The 17,776-nt window shown below is 36.4% G+C and overlaps 1 protein-coding gene across 1 annotated transcript in view; it reads left to right on the top strand.

Moving 5' to 3' along the window:
* Positions 1–1,190: 1,190 nt before the first annotated feature.
* Hsf5 (heat shock transcription factor 5) overlaps positions 1,191–17,776 on the top strand; it is a 40,670-nt gene continuing 24,084 nt past the window's right edge. Inside the window, exons 1-3 of the mRNA XM_058571482.1 lie at positions 1,191–1,847; positions 7,445–7,819; positions 17,469–17,566. Coding sequence (XP_058427465.1) covers positions 1,226–1,847; positions 7,445–7,819; positions 17,469–17,566 — 1,095 coding nt within the window. The 5' untranslated portion in view covers positions 1,191–1,225. The remainder of the gene's footprint in view (positions 1,848–7,444; positions 7,820–17,468; positions 17,567–17,776) is intronic.

The raw sequence follows: 17,776 nt of genomic DNA on the forward strand, positions 1-17,776 counted from the left end.
TTTATTCCTTTTGGTTTTTAGGTAAACATATTCATTGTTCTTTTGACCATGAAAAAAGGACTAAAACATTACCTCTTTCCTCTAACAATTTCCATTTTTAAAATGGACTCTTTTTTAAAAAATCAGCACAACTTTTGTTGTATTTGAGTTTATTGATTGGTTAGGGATGTATTTACTCATTTTCAGTTTTATGGTGCTTGGGATGGAACCTATAGTCTCCTGCATGCTAGGCAAGAAACTCATTGGCACTACATCCTCAACCCTGAATAGATTTATTCTTAAGGATTCTATAGAATTCTGTCCCATCTAAATGAGGTTTCTCTTCAATGTTTGAAATGTCACCAGCTGGTTGAAAGCACACAGAATTGTATTCTAGTGATACCCTTCTGCCAAGCACCTCTGTTTTCATCAAACCTTGAGTAAACTGAGCAAAATGCTGGCTTAGAAGCATGTATTTTTAAGATATAAAATGCTACTGTCTAGGGGCTGGGGTAGTGGCTCAGAGGTACAGTGCTCTCCCCTAGCATGCGTGGGGCACTGGGTTCGATCCTCAGCACCACATAAAAATATTGTGTCCGCCTAAAACGAAAATAAATTTTTTAAAAATGCTACTATCTAAAAGATGAATTTATTTACTTGGGATATTGCACCTCCACCCCCACCATTATTATTTGGCAGGAGCGGCAGTTCAGCTGTTGGTTCAAGTTAGAGTTAGGTCCTTTGTTCTCAGGAACGTGGCTCTGCGTTGCTTAACGCAGACTGTCTGCATTCTGAATCCCCACACGCTGGCTGTGCTCAAGTACCCGACCCTTGGTGTTCCACTGTGGATAACTGGGCTTCTTTCTTTGCAGGACTTAGAACTCGCTGGTGGGCGACGCTCCTCCACCCGGAGCGCCCGGAGCGGGCGGTTTGGGGACGCCAAGGAATGTGGCCTTCTCCCAGCCGTGTCCCAGGCCGCCGCTGGCGTCGGGTGGCGCTGGCCTCGCGCCGTTTAGTGGGAGGGCCGCCTCGCGCTGCGTTGGCCGCGTTGGCCGCGCGGCGGGAACTCGAGGCCCCATTGGCCGCGCTGGAGGGCGCGGCAGGGACTCGTGCGCCAACGGTCCCGGGGTCCGCGGCGTCCGGGCGCTGGCAGGAGGGGGCAGGGCGAAGCGAAGGCCGAGGGGATAGAGAACAGGGTGGGAGAGCCAGGCTCGGCGGGGCGAGGCCCAGGGCCCGGGCGGGGGTGATGGAGGAGGCGCTGCTCTCCACCCCCATCAACCCCAACAACTTCCCCGCCAAGCTGTGGCGGTTGGTGAACAGCCCCCGGTACCGCTCGATCCGCTGGGATGGCCGCGGCGAGGGGCTGCTCATCGACCAGCCGCTCTTCGAGGCTGAGCTGCTCAGCCCGCCTGGGCCCGGAGCTGGGGGCGGCAGTGGCGCTGGGGGCAGCGGCGTGGGGGCCACCGGGGCCGAGCCCGAGCTCTTCAAAACCACCAACTTCACCAGCTTCATCCGCCAGCTCAACCTCTACGGCTTCCGAAAGGTGGTGCTGGGTGGACCGGGCGCGGCGGGGCCAGGGCCTGGGCCTGGGCCAGGGGCCGGCGGACCGGCGGGCGACGGGCCACTCCACCACTTCCACAGCCCGCATTTCCGCCGTGATCAGCCGCAATTGCTCGTGCACCTCAAGAGGCTCACCAGTGCCAACAAGGCCAAGCTGGCGGCCGGCCTGGAGGTGCCCTGCCGTCCACCCAACCGCTTCCAGAGGCTTCTCATCACGTCAGCCTCCGCCTCGGCCTCGGCCTCCACCTCCCCACTGCAGCACCAGGATCCGCCGCCGCCGCCCGCGGGGCCCCAGCCAGAGCCGCATGGTGAGTCTGGACGCTTGGATACTCGTCCTCCGTGGGCACACGGGCAGTAGGGTGCTACGGCCAGAGAATATTTCTGCACATCCTCACCGCAGTGGTGTGGCGAGGGTGCTGGGGACCCGCTTCAGTAGCATTATTCTCACCCCAGTGCTCTAGATTGAATGCAGGAGCATTTAGCTTCTCTGTGTCTACTAGCAGCAAGAGGGACTTCTGCTTTAGGCTCCCCCCCACTTCCGCAAGAGTTTGAACCTCAAGAATTTACCAGCTTCCCAAAGCCCATAGTCATTTACCTTCCCAGGACCCAGTTTCTCTACTGTGACCATCTAGAATAAGTAGTCCTGTGTGAAGCACAGGGTCTGAAAGAAATCGAGAAGGGCCTGTATTGCTCCAGCAGGAAGCAGAGCACAGTCACTCTGCAGGTTAAGGCGTCAAGGAACAAAGTCACAGCTAAGAAAACTTAGAACATTGTACAAACCAATGGAACGTGGAAAGTTGGAAAAAGGTACCTTGAATGGAAGTTTGTCCTTGAAGGGATATACTACCTTTCACTACCTGACACAACTAAGAAATCTTGGAAGAAGTGGTATAACAGTAATAAGATTTAAGTTTCCAAATAATGTGTAGCATGGTAGACATTGTTTGTATCTCTTAGGGGCAAAAAATATAGATTTACAAGATATTGTTCCTATGTAGAATGAATTAGCTAAATATTTCTTTTGTTTCAGTTAATGAGAGCTTGATGCCCATGACTTAGGTGTTATGGTTAGACAAACAAGGCAAAAATGGTTTACTTGTTTTAGTTAAAAAGAATTGTAGAAAGCACACATTTATGGCCTTTGGATTTTTCACTACTAGCTATACTCTTTCAGCATTGAAAAGTCTTTATGTAAGTCAGCATTTAGAATAAATTCAGAAACCCTAGCAATAGAGAATTATTTTATGGACCTGATATTCTTACCCCTCTGCAAGGAAGGTGAAGTTGGCAATATTCCCTTTCTCCTAGTAAAGAGTCTAAGATAGGAAACAGTACACTAAGAAAGCAACAGAATATGACGAGAATTTATTACTCTGCTTCAGCTAGGAGAATAACAAACATTTTCAGCATGCTATCATGGATTTAACATAGAGAAGTCTGAGTTATTTTTGAGTTTCGGAAAAAATTAAAGTGTGCAAATAACACTGTGTTCAATTTTACTTAGGCCCAGTACCAAGACAGTACTTTCTTCATTTGGAATTTAGAAGATAAGGGACCAGGTTTTGTGTTTGTGGAGTTTAGAAGATAAGGGAATAAGAGTTCTGTTGTCAACTTGGGGAAATAGCAGTGGCAGAGGAATGTTCTAAAGGAATTCTAAAGGAATATCAAGCCACTTCCAGGTGATGGCCATTGATTTCAGTGGTGAATTATATGGGGAAAGACAGTGGAGACAATACCGTGGTGGACATTTGGCAGAATGTCTTGACATGGTCCTTTTTTGTTTTGTTATTCTCCAGGTTGTGTCTCTAGTGGGCATAAGGAGAAAAGACTAGAAAATATATTCTTGGGAGAAATGGGATAACAACTTCAAACGAAGAAACATGTAAAAGCCAACTTTTGCTTGCCCTTGTATCTTCTTTGATCCTGCTCACTTACTTTTTTTTTTTTTTTTGAGGGGTACTGCGGATTGAACCCAGGAGTACTTTACCACTGAACTACATCCCCAGCTCTTTTTACTTTTATTTTGACATAAGATCTCAATGAATTGCCCAGGCTGGCCTTGAACTTGAGATTCTTCTGCCTCAGCCTTCTAAGTAACTAGAATTACTATACCCAGTTTCTCTAATCTGCCTTAAACCAATTTGTATTCTAAGGATAGAGTTCATTTTAATTAAAGAAATACAAAGAAAGATTATCTAGAATTTGATTTTTTTCACTTATAATTCAGTTATTGGCATTTTAAAGATTACTGTTTGTTGAAAAAATTAATTCATGTCTTCTCAGTATAGGTAATATATTAATACCTAGGTAATTGTTATTTTCATGCTTTTTTTTTTTTTTTTTTGCCATTCTACCTGTTGGCATGTGCAGAAAGATGTTAGTTGTGGATTGTGTACTTCACAGCCTTGCTTTACTAGGGAATTGTGTTTCTGATTTAGGTGGAATGGAATTCGGTTATAGATTCAAGAATACCAGCACAACTTTGTTTTGTTCTCTTTATATTTTCTAAGTCCTTGGCTTTTCTATTTTTTCCACACCTAATTTTTATTCTACTTGAGTCTTGCATTGATTATATGCCTGAGTACACTGCTGCTTCCTAGTTTCCATTTTGTTTTCTGTCTTCTACTTCAGTTTATGGTTTGAATATTCTTTTTTACAGTAGAATCATCTATTCTAGGACCTAGTTCTCTTATTTAGATCCACTGAGCCAACTGTCTTGTTCACCTTTCAAGTATGTACTTGATAAGAAATGTGAAGATCCCATGTTTTCCCCTTTTTTATTCATCTGCTATTGTTATTTTGTTTTTGGTGGCAATTTATTTTCCAATATTTGTTAAAATGTTTTAAACTAAGTAGCAAGTCTGGGAAATAGATAATCTCTCTTTGCCTGGGTTCAACAGGCAAGTTTTGGGATTCTTCCCTGGCAATTGATTAGTTTCACTTCTAAAAAAGGAGTAGAATCTTTAAAAACAAAACCATTCTGCCCTACATTTCTAGAATTCTGGACTCAAACTTTGCCAAATATATCTTATAGATAATGACATAGACGATGCTTTATAAAGTTTGTCAAAATAGAGCCCTATGAGGTAACACTTATTAGAAGAATAACTAAGAGGTGAATATATTTCAGGGCTTCATTTAAAAAAAAAACAAACAAAAAACAATGCCCTTCTAATCTTGACAGTGTTGTTATGTTATCAGCATTTAAAATAGATAATTAGCTGGGGTTGTGGCTCAGTGGTAGAGCACTTTCCTAGCATGTGTGAGGCCCTGGGTTCGATTCACAGCACTGCATATAAATAAATGAATAAAATAAAGGTCCATCAACACCAAAAAAAAAAAAATCTGTTAAAAAAATAAAAGAAAATAGATAATTAACCATCACTCAAGTTTATCATGATGGAAGTAGAATTTATATTTTAATTCAGATATAAACTACAATTTGAGAAATCAAGGTAGAGAATTCTTTATTTTGCTGCTTAAGTTATTGACATTCTGAAAATTAATTCATAGGTTATCCCTGAAGAGGGTAGAAGAACTAGCGAGCTACTGACTGTAGGCAACATGTAGTTTTGTCATTTGAAGATACATCCAAGGAGAAATCAAGTGGGGGTAGTTTGAGACATCTAGAAATATCCATTGTGAAGAGTAACAATTTTTTTAGGAAAACAAAGGATTGTCAGTTGCAAGTTCAAAGTATGCATGCATATGGAATTACTAGTCAAATAGCATCATAAAAACTAGTTTTGGTACTTTAAAGGAATAGTTGTTTTAAAGAGACGTATAATTAGAATATAATCAGTCTTCTGAATTAGGATTTTTATTTCTCTCATTAGATTGATTTCCAGGCCTCCAGAATTGAAAGGTTTCTAATCTAATTATTTTGAAAAGTAGAGTTTTGGGAGAGGGAGGGCACTGAGGATTGAACCCAGGGCCTTGCACATGCTACGCAAGCACTCTGCCACTGAGCTACATCCTCAGCCTTTTAAAATTTTTATTTTGAGACAGAGTCTCACCCAGGCTGGTCTTGAATTTGCAATCTTTCAGCCTCAGTCTCTCCAGTAGCTAGGATTACAGATGTGCACCACTATGCCTGGCTAGAATATTTGAGTATCATCTTTCAACATGTAGTTTAGGACTTGAGTAGCACGTAAGATAGATTTTCCCTCTATTTTACAGATTTATGAAATAAATTGAAACTAATTTGTAAACCACATAATTTTAACAGAGAACTTTTTTACATTTATTTGTTTATTTTGTATTGGGGATTGAACCCAGGGGCACTTAACCACTGAGCCACATCCTCATCTCTTTTGTATATTTTGTTTAGGGACAGGGTCTTGCCAAGTTGCTTAGGACCTCATTAAGTTGCTGAGGCTAGCCTTGAACTTGCTATTCTCCTGCCTCAGCCTTCCGAGTTGCTGGGATTACAGGCATGTGCCATCACACCAGGGACAAAACTCTTTAGGAGTAAATTAGGCTATCTTTGTTTATATTCAAGAATCATGATCTGTAAAATAAAGTTTAGCCTATAACACTTATATTCTTTCTTATTACATACTATTACCCCCTCTCTCTCTCCCTCATGTTTTCACTTTCTACCTTACTAGATAAAGGAAAGAATTATGTGCATGACAATCTTTTTTTTTTTTTTTTTTTTTTTTTTTTTAAAGAGAGAGAGAGATAGAGGTAGAGAGAGAGAGAATTTTTTAATATTTATTTTTTAGTATTTGGCGGACACAGCATCTTTGTTTGTATGTGGTGCTGAGGATCGAACCCGGGCCGCACGCATGCCAGGCGAGCGCGCTACCGCTTGAGCCACATCCCAGCCCCCATGACAATCTTTTGAAGCTGGTATGTTTTAACAACTCTCCAGATGATTCAGATGTATATCAGTGTTTGAAGGCCACTGAGATCTGGGCCGGGTCACTACTAGAGAAACCTAAAGGAAAAAAAAACAGGGAAAATGATGGGTTGATTTAGAGACAGGGTCTCACTGAGTTGCTTAGCGCCCCCACTGTTGCTGAGGCTGGCTTTGAACTCCTGCCTCAGCCTCCTGAGCTGCTGGGATTACAGGCATGGGCCACTGTACTGGCTCATTACATTATTTTTGGCTCATGTCATTATTTATTCTACACATTTTTTATGTATATGATAGAGTGCTTATTTTTCTGATCATTAATAAGCTTCCCCCAAAAGGTTTGAAAGAATGAATGGAAAACTTCTAGGGAGTAGTTTACACTTTGGAAAAATCTGGGTCAGTCAACTGAGGTAAAAAGTAATATGATATGGCTGGGGGCTGGCGTTGTAGCTCAGTGGTAGAGCACTTGCCTCACACGTGTGAGTTATTGGGTTCGATCCTTAGCACCACATTAAGAAAAAAAAAATAAAGGTATTATGTCCATCTCCAACTAAAAATATTTTTTTAAAAAGATAATATGACCAAAATCATCTATAAAAGGGTTTAATATGAATGTTTAACTTTTGATTTAATGATGTTGGAGTTTACCTCTTATGATAGTAATTTGAGAACAAAACAAAAGGTTATTTGTTTATTCTTTCAGCATTATATGTATAAACCCATATTCTGGATTCTGAACTTGCTATTGCCAAAACTAAATTTCTGATGTGTTAAACAGCTGATAGGTGAACAAGAGTATTTTTTTTAATTGTTGAATCTTTTTAAAAATGTTTTTTGTATTTTTTATACCTTTAATTAATTAATTAATTTATTTATTTATTTTATGTGGTGCTGAGGAGTGAACCCACTGCCTTACACATGCTAGGCAAGTACTCTACCACTGAGCTACAATCGCAGCCTCTGAAGTATTTTTTTGACCTTTGGTTTACTATGTCTGGTGGTTTAATGTAAAATTAGTAAATGTGCTCTTCCTCTTTTATGCAGGACCAGTGGCTGTAGGACAATTTCACCGGTCATTCCGGCGAGATAGTTTGTCTCCTTATTCCTACGTATCAGCTTCATCCCACAACCACAGTACTTTCCCTCTGAAAGGTTTAGATCGGACCCCGATTCCTCCAAGAACATGGCAGAACTCCCTTGGAATGCACCCTGGACAAGTGGACACATCTCCTACTTTTTCAGATAAAGGGGTTCCATTTCCTGTACTGCAGAGGTTTCCAACCGAGGTTACCTATACACTGCAGCCCAGTGCCACATCTGTACATGTTCAACAAGGCCCTCAAACAATGGTCAGCTCCTCCCAAAAATATAGTAACTACACACCCTCAGCGCAGTACTCCCAAGCCTACTATCCAACAGGTATGAGAAGTTCAAGTTCACTGTCTTCTATTAAGGTAGTTTATAATCATATTTATATTTTAGTTCATTTTAGTCTCTGTGTGCTTCAACATAGGTGGTATGAATATTAAAAAATGTCAAAGATTTATTAGAAAATATTTTAAAACAATACATAAAATTTTATGTGTACTTAAGGATTGTGAAAATTTTGTTGATGCCTAAAAAAGGGTATGTTTTCAGTGAAACCTTTTGTATTCTCAAAATGTGTTCTATTTTTATAATTAAGACTTAGTATTCTGGAACCTTACTTTAATTTTGCCCTTGGTACAATGTTTTATTTTTTAAAATATATTTTGTATGTGATATATTTTGTCCTTAATATCATAGATGAAGTTTCATAGTGAAATTATTTTAGTATCTCAGTACGAAATTTAATAAAAAAGCATGCTCTCTGAAAATTAAGTTCTTTAGTAAAACATGGTGAATAATGAAGTTCCTTCAATGTTCATCACAGCCAAATAAAAATTGGGGAATAACAGCAGGAGAAACTGACAATGGCAGCTGACCTGGCATTCAACCAAGAATTGAGGATATGCTGGTAGATCCCAAGCCATTAACTGGGAATTCTTATAATCGTAACCTTGTGTCTTGCTTCTCAGAAAAGGAAAAAAAAAAATTTTTAATATATCTTTTTTGCAAGATAATGGTCTTACCATTTATTTCAAATTATTTTCTAGTTTGAAGAAACACTATAGCAGTGTTATGTGTTTCATTATGTAATATACTTTACACAGAATGATGAAATGGGGCTATAGAAGGGTCAGAGCCTTCAGAAAAGACCAGAAAGAAGGAACACGGCATTTCTTTGTCCTAAAAATTAAGAATCTGGAAGCATTAATTTTCTCAGTTTTATAGATCTATAATCAATCTCTAGAAGTATTTTGTTAGACCATTTCTTCCAGGAAGGACTTAACAAATATAAATAAGTGAAAGGAATGTAAATCAGGAAAGGGTAATTTGTTGCCATTAAAAGTTATAGATCTGGGGGCTGGGGATGTGGCTCAAGCGGTAGCGCGCTCGCCTGGCATGCGTGCGGCCCGGGTTCGATCCTCAGCACCACATACAAAGATGTTGTGTCCGCTGAGAACTAAAAAATAAATATTAAAAAATTCTCTCTCTCTCTCTCTCTCTCTTTAAAAAAAAAAAGTTATAGATCTGGTGCCTGTTCTATTTGTAATAGTACTTAATATTTTCTAGTTGTTAATATTCAACTATGTACTTTTATTATTGACTTAATGCATTCTACCTAAAAGTAGAAGTCAAAAGGATTGCTTTGTTTTCCCCAAACATTTAATGTTATAAATATTAAAATAACAAAACTAGAATTTAAATTAAGCTGGGTTCTATATTTTTAGAGCTGCTGTTCTTTTAGTGGAAGGAGTTGAGAAGGAAAAGGGGAAGTGAATTGTATGGAGTAAGGATGATATAGAACTTTTAATCATTTTGCATAATAAAAAATAGGAGAAAATGGTTGTCTTATGTAGAAATCCTTTAGGCCTGATTTTTTCCCAAATTTTCAGCTATTACTTTGGAGAAAAAGAATTTAGGGTTGGGGTTGTAGCTCATTGGTAGAACGCTTGTCTAGCATATATGAGGCACTGGGTTTGATTGTCAGCATCACATATAAATAACTAAATAAATAAAATAAAGTTCCATTGACAACTAAAAAATTTTTTTAAAAAATTTATGCAGTCTTTAAAAATAAAAGATGACTAATTTCATGTTCATAAGTTATGTATCTTAAATATAGCAGTAAGTGTGGGTTGGATTTTTATTACTAAAGAGTTTGATCTAATATTATAATAAATTAGGCATTGCTATCAAAGTTCTTATTTTGCCCACATTCCATGTATGCATAGAATATAGAGGCAGACTTTGTCTTTCTTGATTTACATTTCATTTCTCTTAATCCCCTCCTTTTAACTGAGACTAAAGAATTGCCATAAATGTTTCTCTTTTTTTTTTTTTTAACTACTAAAAACTTAGAAGCTTCTGTAGAGTTGGAATTTGGAAGGACTGCGGCAGAAAGGTGTAGAAATGTGCTCTGACCTTTCAATTTGGAATTTTGGAGATATTTCCCTTTGGAAATATTAGATAGGGTGGCTGGGTTCTGTATTGCTATAATCTTTAAGGTATAAATGGTTATAATCTGTGTTGTTTCTCTGGGAGGTTTCTCTTCTAAGTTCCAGGCAACCCTCATAGAAACTCTTAGTTCTAAATTTTATAAGTATTGCTTACAACACCAACAACCACATCAATTAATATTATTCATTCATTGTAGAAATACTATTTGTGAAATTATGATGATCTTGCATATATTATTTAAAAATATTTTAACTTTGTTGTAAACTTATAAATTGAAAGTCATTTCCAAGAGTTCAATGTAAGGACTAGAAAAGAGTCATTTTAAAAAAGAGCAAGTGACCTGGGGTGTAGCTCACTTGACTAGCATGGTTGAGGCCTGGGTTCCAGCTCCAGGACTGAAGGAGAAGCAAAAAACGGTTTTTGTAGTATACAAGCACTTATAAAATAGAATCTTGTGTTTTTTGAATTTTGATTTTATTGGTCTCCTTTAATATGGACTTAAAGTTTCTGAAGTTAGAAGAATAAGAAATTTCATGATAACTTATAATACATAGGATAGTTCTATGATAAAAGTAGGTAATACTACTTTGAACATTCAGAATATTATGTAAATAAATTGTTCAGTTAAATATAAAAGAACTGCTATAGAAAAGAAAGTACCATAAAAATACTGTACAAGTATTTAATTCTTCCAAATTATGGGTGAAGGAAGCAAAAACTAATGAGTAATCTCACCAATATTTGTTGAGGCCTATTTAGGAATATCATTACAGATTATTTCCCCAAAATTACATAGAATATTGGCTCGCAGAGAAAAGGTGGTGATCACTCAGATTCATCTAAATTATAACAAAAGGACTAATTTAGACCTTTCCAAATGAACTATTTGACTTGAGGTTTCAATCAAGGTTTTTTTTTTTTTTTATATCTTTTATTTATTTTATGTGGTGCCCCATATGTGCATGAGGCAAGCGCTCTACCGCTGAGCTATAACCCCAGCTCCTCAATCAAGTTTTAAAACAACACTCCATATACAAATTTGTTGTGTTCAAAGTAAGCTTAGATCTGGCCTTGATTCAAATAGTACATTTTGAATTTTATATTTCATAAATTATTAATTTCTCTAGTAAAGCCAAACTCTGAGACTAAAGAATTGCCTTTGGACTGACTCATGAAATGACTCATCAGAATCACCTTTTATTTCTTGTCCTTCCCTGAAAGTGTCAGTTTTCTTTGCTTAGCTTGTTTACATTTTTTTCTGTTTTTATTACTCCCTCAAATGACAAAGTATCCTTTTTCCAGTATTAGCTGACTCTTTTTAGTCTTGCTCTATCTAAAATTTAGTTTTTTTCTCTGATGTTATTTTCAATGTGCTAGTATAATTTAATTTCCCTCTTTTATTAAAAAAAATTCATTTTAGGCCTTTTTATTTTACTCATTCTCCACTATGTATTTGAGCATACATTCATATTCATACATTCATATTTACATATAGAGTCCTGTATCAAGGAATATTTCTTTAACATAATTCGGAATTAGCTCAAAATCAACTTTGCCTCCTTTTCACAGTTACATTTTGAGTTTTCACAATATTGATTAAGAAATTATAGCTGCCATTAATATCATAATTTATTTAACAAATACATGGCAATCACGATGACAAGGCACTCTTCCCTATACTTTTCAAATATTCATTCATTTAATCCTTATAGTTAGCTTATAAGATAAGTAGTATAATTATCCTCATTTTATTGATGGGGAGACTGAAGCATAACTAGTAAGTGACAGACTGGGAAAGAAACCCCTGCAATCTGGTTCAGTAGTGCTTTCTTTTGGCCACTATGCTCTGTTGCCTGCCTGCCTGCCTCTCATGGAGGGTCTTTTATCTTTTTTTCAGGGAATCTTCTAGTGTATCTCTTTCCCAGATTTAGTTATTCCCAGATAAGTTACATAGTTCAGAAACTGATGGTAGATCTACAGTTGTCTCCTTCTGATGGTAATGTTACTATTTTGGATTATTGATTTATTCTGTCCAAATAGAGGGAACATACTCCAGTTGCTAGAGTAGGAGGTTTATTTTGATAGCTCTGGGGAGAGGAGCTGCCTCTAACTCATTTCTGTATCCCCTACACCTAGCATAGTGCTTGACTATATTGGGCCCTTAGTAAATAATTTATTGAATGGAATGAACTAGCTCTAGTCCCAACTTTGCAGTTAATCTTCTGATGTGACTTTCAGTGGATTATTTTACCTCACTAAGCCTCAAATTCTTTTTCATAAAGTGGCCTTGATACTTTGGGTCAGAAACTAAATGAATTAATGAATATAAATAGATTTTTTGATTTGAAACATGATTTACATGTAAGATATAAAATGTTTTAAATCTTTGTAAAATGAGCCTACTAGATATTAATATTTATGGACTAGGGGCTGGGATTGTGGCTCAGAGATAGAGCGCTTGCCTAGCATGTGTGAGGCACTGGGCTCAATCCTCAGCACTACATAAAAATAAATAAATAAAATAAAGGTATTGTGCCCATCTAAAAAAACTTTTTTTTGAAAAATACTTTATGGGGCTGAGGCTGTGGCTCAGTGGTAGTACACTTGCCTGACATGTGTGAGACACTGGGTTCAATTCTCAGCACCACATATAAATAAATAAAATAAAGGTCTATCAACAACTAAAATAAATAAATAAATATATATATATGTATATATATATATATATATATATATATATATATATATATATGCCTAATTTATTAAAAAATATTTTATGGGCTAAAAATTTATAAGAATATATACTTTTCCCTAAGGTACACATGATATTTTTAATGAAAAATATATATCCTATCATTATTTCAAATGTTTCCAAATTGGCATTTGGGCAAAAAGTGTTGCTTATTAATGTTTTAAAGTCTATTTAAATATTTTTTGGGGGATGGAGGTACAACCCAGGGCCTTATTCATGCTAGGCAGAGGCACTCTACCACTGAGTATACAGCACAGTACATTTAAATTTTAAAGGTTTGAACTTGAGATTTGTAGTCCTACAATAATGTGCATGAACAAATATAGAATATGGAGTTATAATGGTTTTCTAGCACTGTTACTCTTGTGCACAGGTAGCCTATATTGTCAATTTCTCTGAAAAATCTTGATTTTGTGTTTGTATAAAAGAGGAACTTGTAACTAGGAAGCCTTTTTTCTTTTTCTTTCTTTTTTTTTTTTTGTTTTACCTGCCAAGAGAAACAAAGTGAAAGCAGATTTGCCTTTTTCATTGTAGTAAAATATCCATAACATAAAACTTAACATATTAACTGTTTTCTGTGGCATTAAATACATTTGCCATTAACAACCTGCATCTCCATAATTTTTCATCTCCCCCAACTGAAACTCTGTACCCCTAATTCTAAAACACTAATTCCCCATTCTTCCCTTCCCTACCCTTGGAAACCACCACTCTGCTTTCTGTCTCTATGAATACTGTAGATAGGAACCTCATAAAAGAGGAATGCTGTAATATTCATCCTTTTGTGTCTGGCATATTTCACTTAGTATAATGTCTTCAAGGTTCATCCACATTGTACTATGTGTCAAAATTTCCTTTTTAAAAGGCTGAATGATAATGCATTGTATATATGTACCACGTTTTATTTATCTGTTTTCCTGCTGAAGGACACTGAGTTGCTTCCACCCTCTGGCTATTGTAAATATTGCTACTAGGAACATGGATGTACAAATATTTTTTCCCTTCTTTCACTTTTTGCATTGTATTCACTTCTTTTGGGTATTCAGATGCATCTAGAATTGTAATGGGATTATGTCCTAGTAAACCTATCGCATGTTGAAAATATTATGTAAAATTACCATACCAAATTATCATAGCTTAGTAATATAATACATTGTAGGGTATTGATTGTTTACCCTCACAATCCAGCTGTGGCTCACTGCTACTGTCCAGCATCTCAAGAGAGAGAATGGTGCCTCATGTCACTAAGAAAGAGATAAAAATTTAAAAATCAATGTCTGTTTTCTGCTGAATACATATGCCTTTTGCACCATTGTAAAGTTGAAAATTCATAAATGAAACCATTGTAAATCAATGACTATATGCCCAGAAGACCTTTTCTTTACCTCTTCATAGATATTGGAATTCTAGTTGCTATAGTAACTTATCTTGAAATTAAATTTACTATTAAATTTTCTGTTTCTTTTGAGCATTTATATTATTGGACATTTTCTCACTATTAACACTGTGCTATCCTGGAGGAGATTCAAATCCAAAACAATTATATACTTGAAACTACTTCCATAGGATAAAGTGTACAAACTTGTTTGCCTCACCTATGATCAGAGTAATAATTATGAGTAATTCTGGCTTTTTTATTACTCAGATTTTTAAAAATGTTATCAATGCTTATATTTGAAATGAATTTCTGTTCATTTACACCTTTTCCTTTCATGCATGGTTTAATACCTTCATTGAACATTGCCTTCATGAAGACCCGAAAGATCTTTATGCAGATGAATGTCTTAGCACATAGTGATATTCAGTTTTATAATTGTTAGTGCTTTCATAATGCACAGATTAATTTTTCCTATATTAGGCACATATTGGATTTCCATACCTAGGTTTTCCTAATTAGTAAACTTATTAATATATCTTGCTTTGTTCTGTTTTATTGGTTGTACAAAGTGGAATTGCACTGGTAAGGAAATAGCCATTGAGGAATATTTTAGAATTGTAATCTATTCAAGTCCTCCTTTTCTTCATACAGGTACATTTTTACTTTTCATTTGTTTTTGGAAATTTTAACAGACATCACTGTTTTGCTGTTTTCTTTCATACAAATGAGCTATCAACTATATATTAACATATTCTCTATTGAGTGTTGTAGTTTATTTCTCCAAGAAATTTATTTTAAAGAACATTTCAACAACAACTATTCAAAGTGTGTAATTAGTAGATCCAGAGCATTAAAATATCAGACAAAACAAATATAGCCCTGTCATTGATTTATTTGTAATGAAACACTACTTTTCAGCACGGGGATGGGATGAATACCTGCAGCTCTTAACTAAATCTTTCCCTGACACTAGGGGGCACTAGGTTTTTTCCTTAGTTGTAAGAATTCCAGGGGGGAATAGTCTTTTTTTTTTTAAGTTTTGGCATACATTGTACCAAAATTTTAGTGGTTAGCTATTTGGATTCTCAGGATATTTTTGCTTTTAAGTACCTTTGGGAAATCATATTCAAACCCCAAACATTTTAATTGGGTAATAACTCCCAAGGATCAAGTGTAGGCATCTGTTTGCCTAACTTGCATTGGAAGTGACAATAGCTAGAGTTTTATCTAGTGATCTTAATAATATATGGCCTGTGTGTGTGTGTGTGTGTGTGGTACTGGGGATTGAACCCAGGGATGCTCTATCAGTGAGCTACATCCCTAGCCCTTTTTCCTTTTTTACTTTGAGACATGGTCTCACTAAGTTACCTAGATTGACATTGAACATGGGACCTTCTGCCTCAGCCTCCTGAGCCAGTGGGATTATAGGTGTGCATTGTAGCACCTGACCTTTTCTGGCTTTTTAAAATCACTAAAATTATTAAAAATCATAATTCAGAGAAGATCAACACATATTTATATCTGAATTTAGGATTCTGTCCACTATTTCAATTTTTTCTTTGTGTAAAATTTAGTGTCTTAAATTGCACATGATATGATGTAAAAATATTTATTTCTAGTATACCTTTATGAACATCTGATATTTTAAAAATCAATAGTCAATAATGGAGAAATAGGGAAGCACTTCAATTAATTTTTAAATTTGTTCTTTTTTAGATATACCTGACAGTAGTGTCAATTTTTACTCTCCTCCAGCTAATTTGCTTTCTAAGATTAAGAAATGGGATTACTCAGTAATTTTTTTCCCTTTTTTGCCATGCTGGGGATTGAACCTAGGTCCTATGCATGATAGACAGGTGCTTTACCATTGAATTATATCCCCATACTTAGTAAATTTTTTTTTTTTAAACCAGGGATTGAACTCAGGGGTGCTTAATCACTGAGCCATAAACCCAGCCCCTTTTTGTTTAATTTTTATTTTGAGACAGGGTCTCATTAAGTTGCTTAGGGCCTTGCTAAGTTGTTGAGGCTGGCTTTGAACTTGCAATCAATCCTCTTGCCTCAGCTTCTATTTAGTAATATTATTATCACAGTCACAAGGTAAAACGTGGAGATAAAAGGGGAAAGTTGCCATTTTATGATAAAGACATCTTTATATATATTAACAAGTAGAGTTCTATTTAATTAAATTTTTGCTATTAAAATTTTACATTTCAGGAAAAAGGAAAGCTTAGGGAAGTACTGTGTTATAAAGAGCATGTGTTTTGGAGTTTGGATACTGACTGTCATTATCAGTTTTGTGACTTTTGGCAAATTAATATCTTTTATTTCCCTTATTTTATAAAGTAATGTTAATACTTCATATGATTGTTGCTTGAAGTGATATATGTAAAGCATCTAGCACTGTGCCTGGAGCATGGTAGGTACTCAATACATACCATCCTCTGTTTACTCCAAAGGTGTGATGTTATAACTGATTCTCATTCGTACTGGAGAGTCTCTCTCTGGAAAAGAGGAGACTCAGCCTATTAAGACTGCATCTGTAAGTATAACCGTTCCAGTACAAAGAATCGATCTTTTCGTGGTGTCCTAACTATAAAGAGAAAGTTTGGAAAAATGTATTTTTTGGTTCCATCCCCAGCACCACAAAAATAGTTTCTTTAGTTAAAATCATAGCTGCTTTTGTTGATTGCTTACTGTCTTCCATTACTATTCTAAGTGCTTTGTGCATATTAGCTCATTCATTCCTCATAACTACCATATTAGGTAGAGTCTATTATTATCCTTATTTTAATAGAATGCAGAAGCTGAGACCCAAAGAGGTTAACTATGCTCAAATTTATACAGCTATTAAATTGTGGAGCTCAGCTCCAAAGTCAAGCAGTCTGGCTCTAGGAGCTACATTCCTACCCATTTGCCTAAATGTTAAAACATTTTTTGCAAGTATTTCTACCAGATGCATTGTTTAATGATAAGAACATTTGAAGAATATTTTATACTTATTTTACTCTTTTAAAACACTCCCCCCTCTTAATGGTTGTTACTGCTAAAATGATTGAAACAATTATTTAGGAATTCCAAATATATTTTGATATTTTCAATAAACTGAAATTACTTTCAATAAGAAATGTTTAATTAGAAAGGTAACAAAATGTTTAGGTGCTAAAGAATCACTTATAAAAGTAGACATGACCCTTTTAAAGTTTATGAAAAAGTTTATTATATAATCATGATATTTAAAAAAAATAGCACCTGATTGGACTAAATACAATTTTTTTAGACACATGAAGGAAGCTCTTCTTTGGACTTCTTTCCAGATCAAAAGAGGGCAGAACCTTGAATGGTGTAGAGATTTATTTTGGTTAATGGCTTGTCTGTGTTTAAATTTATTCCAGCTGTTCTACAGTGCTGCTCTCCTTCTACCCACATGGACGCTCTAAGTAGTTGTGTCACTCCCACTGCCTCTTCCTACGCACACTGCAACTACTTCCAGGTAAGATTCATGGACACGATGTGTTTCATGTGCAATATTATTGACCTTGCAAAATTTCAAAGTGTAATTTTATATTAATGAGGTAACCATAGGTAAGCTTGGGTTATGGACTCAGTTTTCTCAGTTCTCAATAATTTCTTTTCGGTACCAGGGATTGAACTCAGGGGCACTTGACCACTGAACCATATCCCCAGCCCTAGTTTGTATTTT

This window comes from Marmota monax, unplaced genomic scaffold (assembly GCF_021218885.2).
Source record: "Marmota monax isolate L192 unplaced genomic scaffold, Marmota_monax_Labrador192_F-V1.1 WCK01_AAM20220418_F8-fsc00064, whole genome shotgun sequence".
Lineage (NCBI taxonomy): Eukaryota > Metazoa > Chordata > Mammalia > Rodentia > Sciuridae > Marmota > Marmota monax.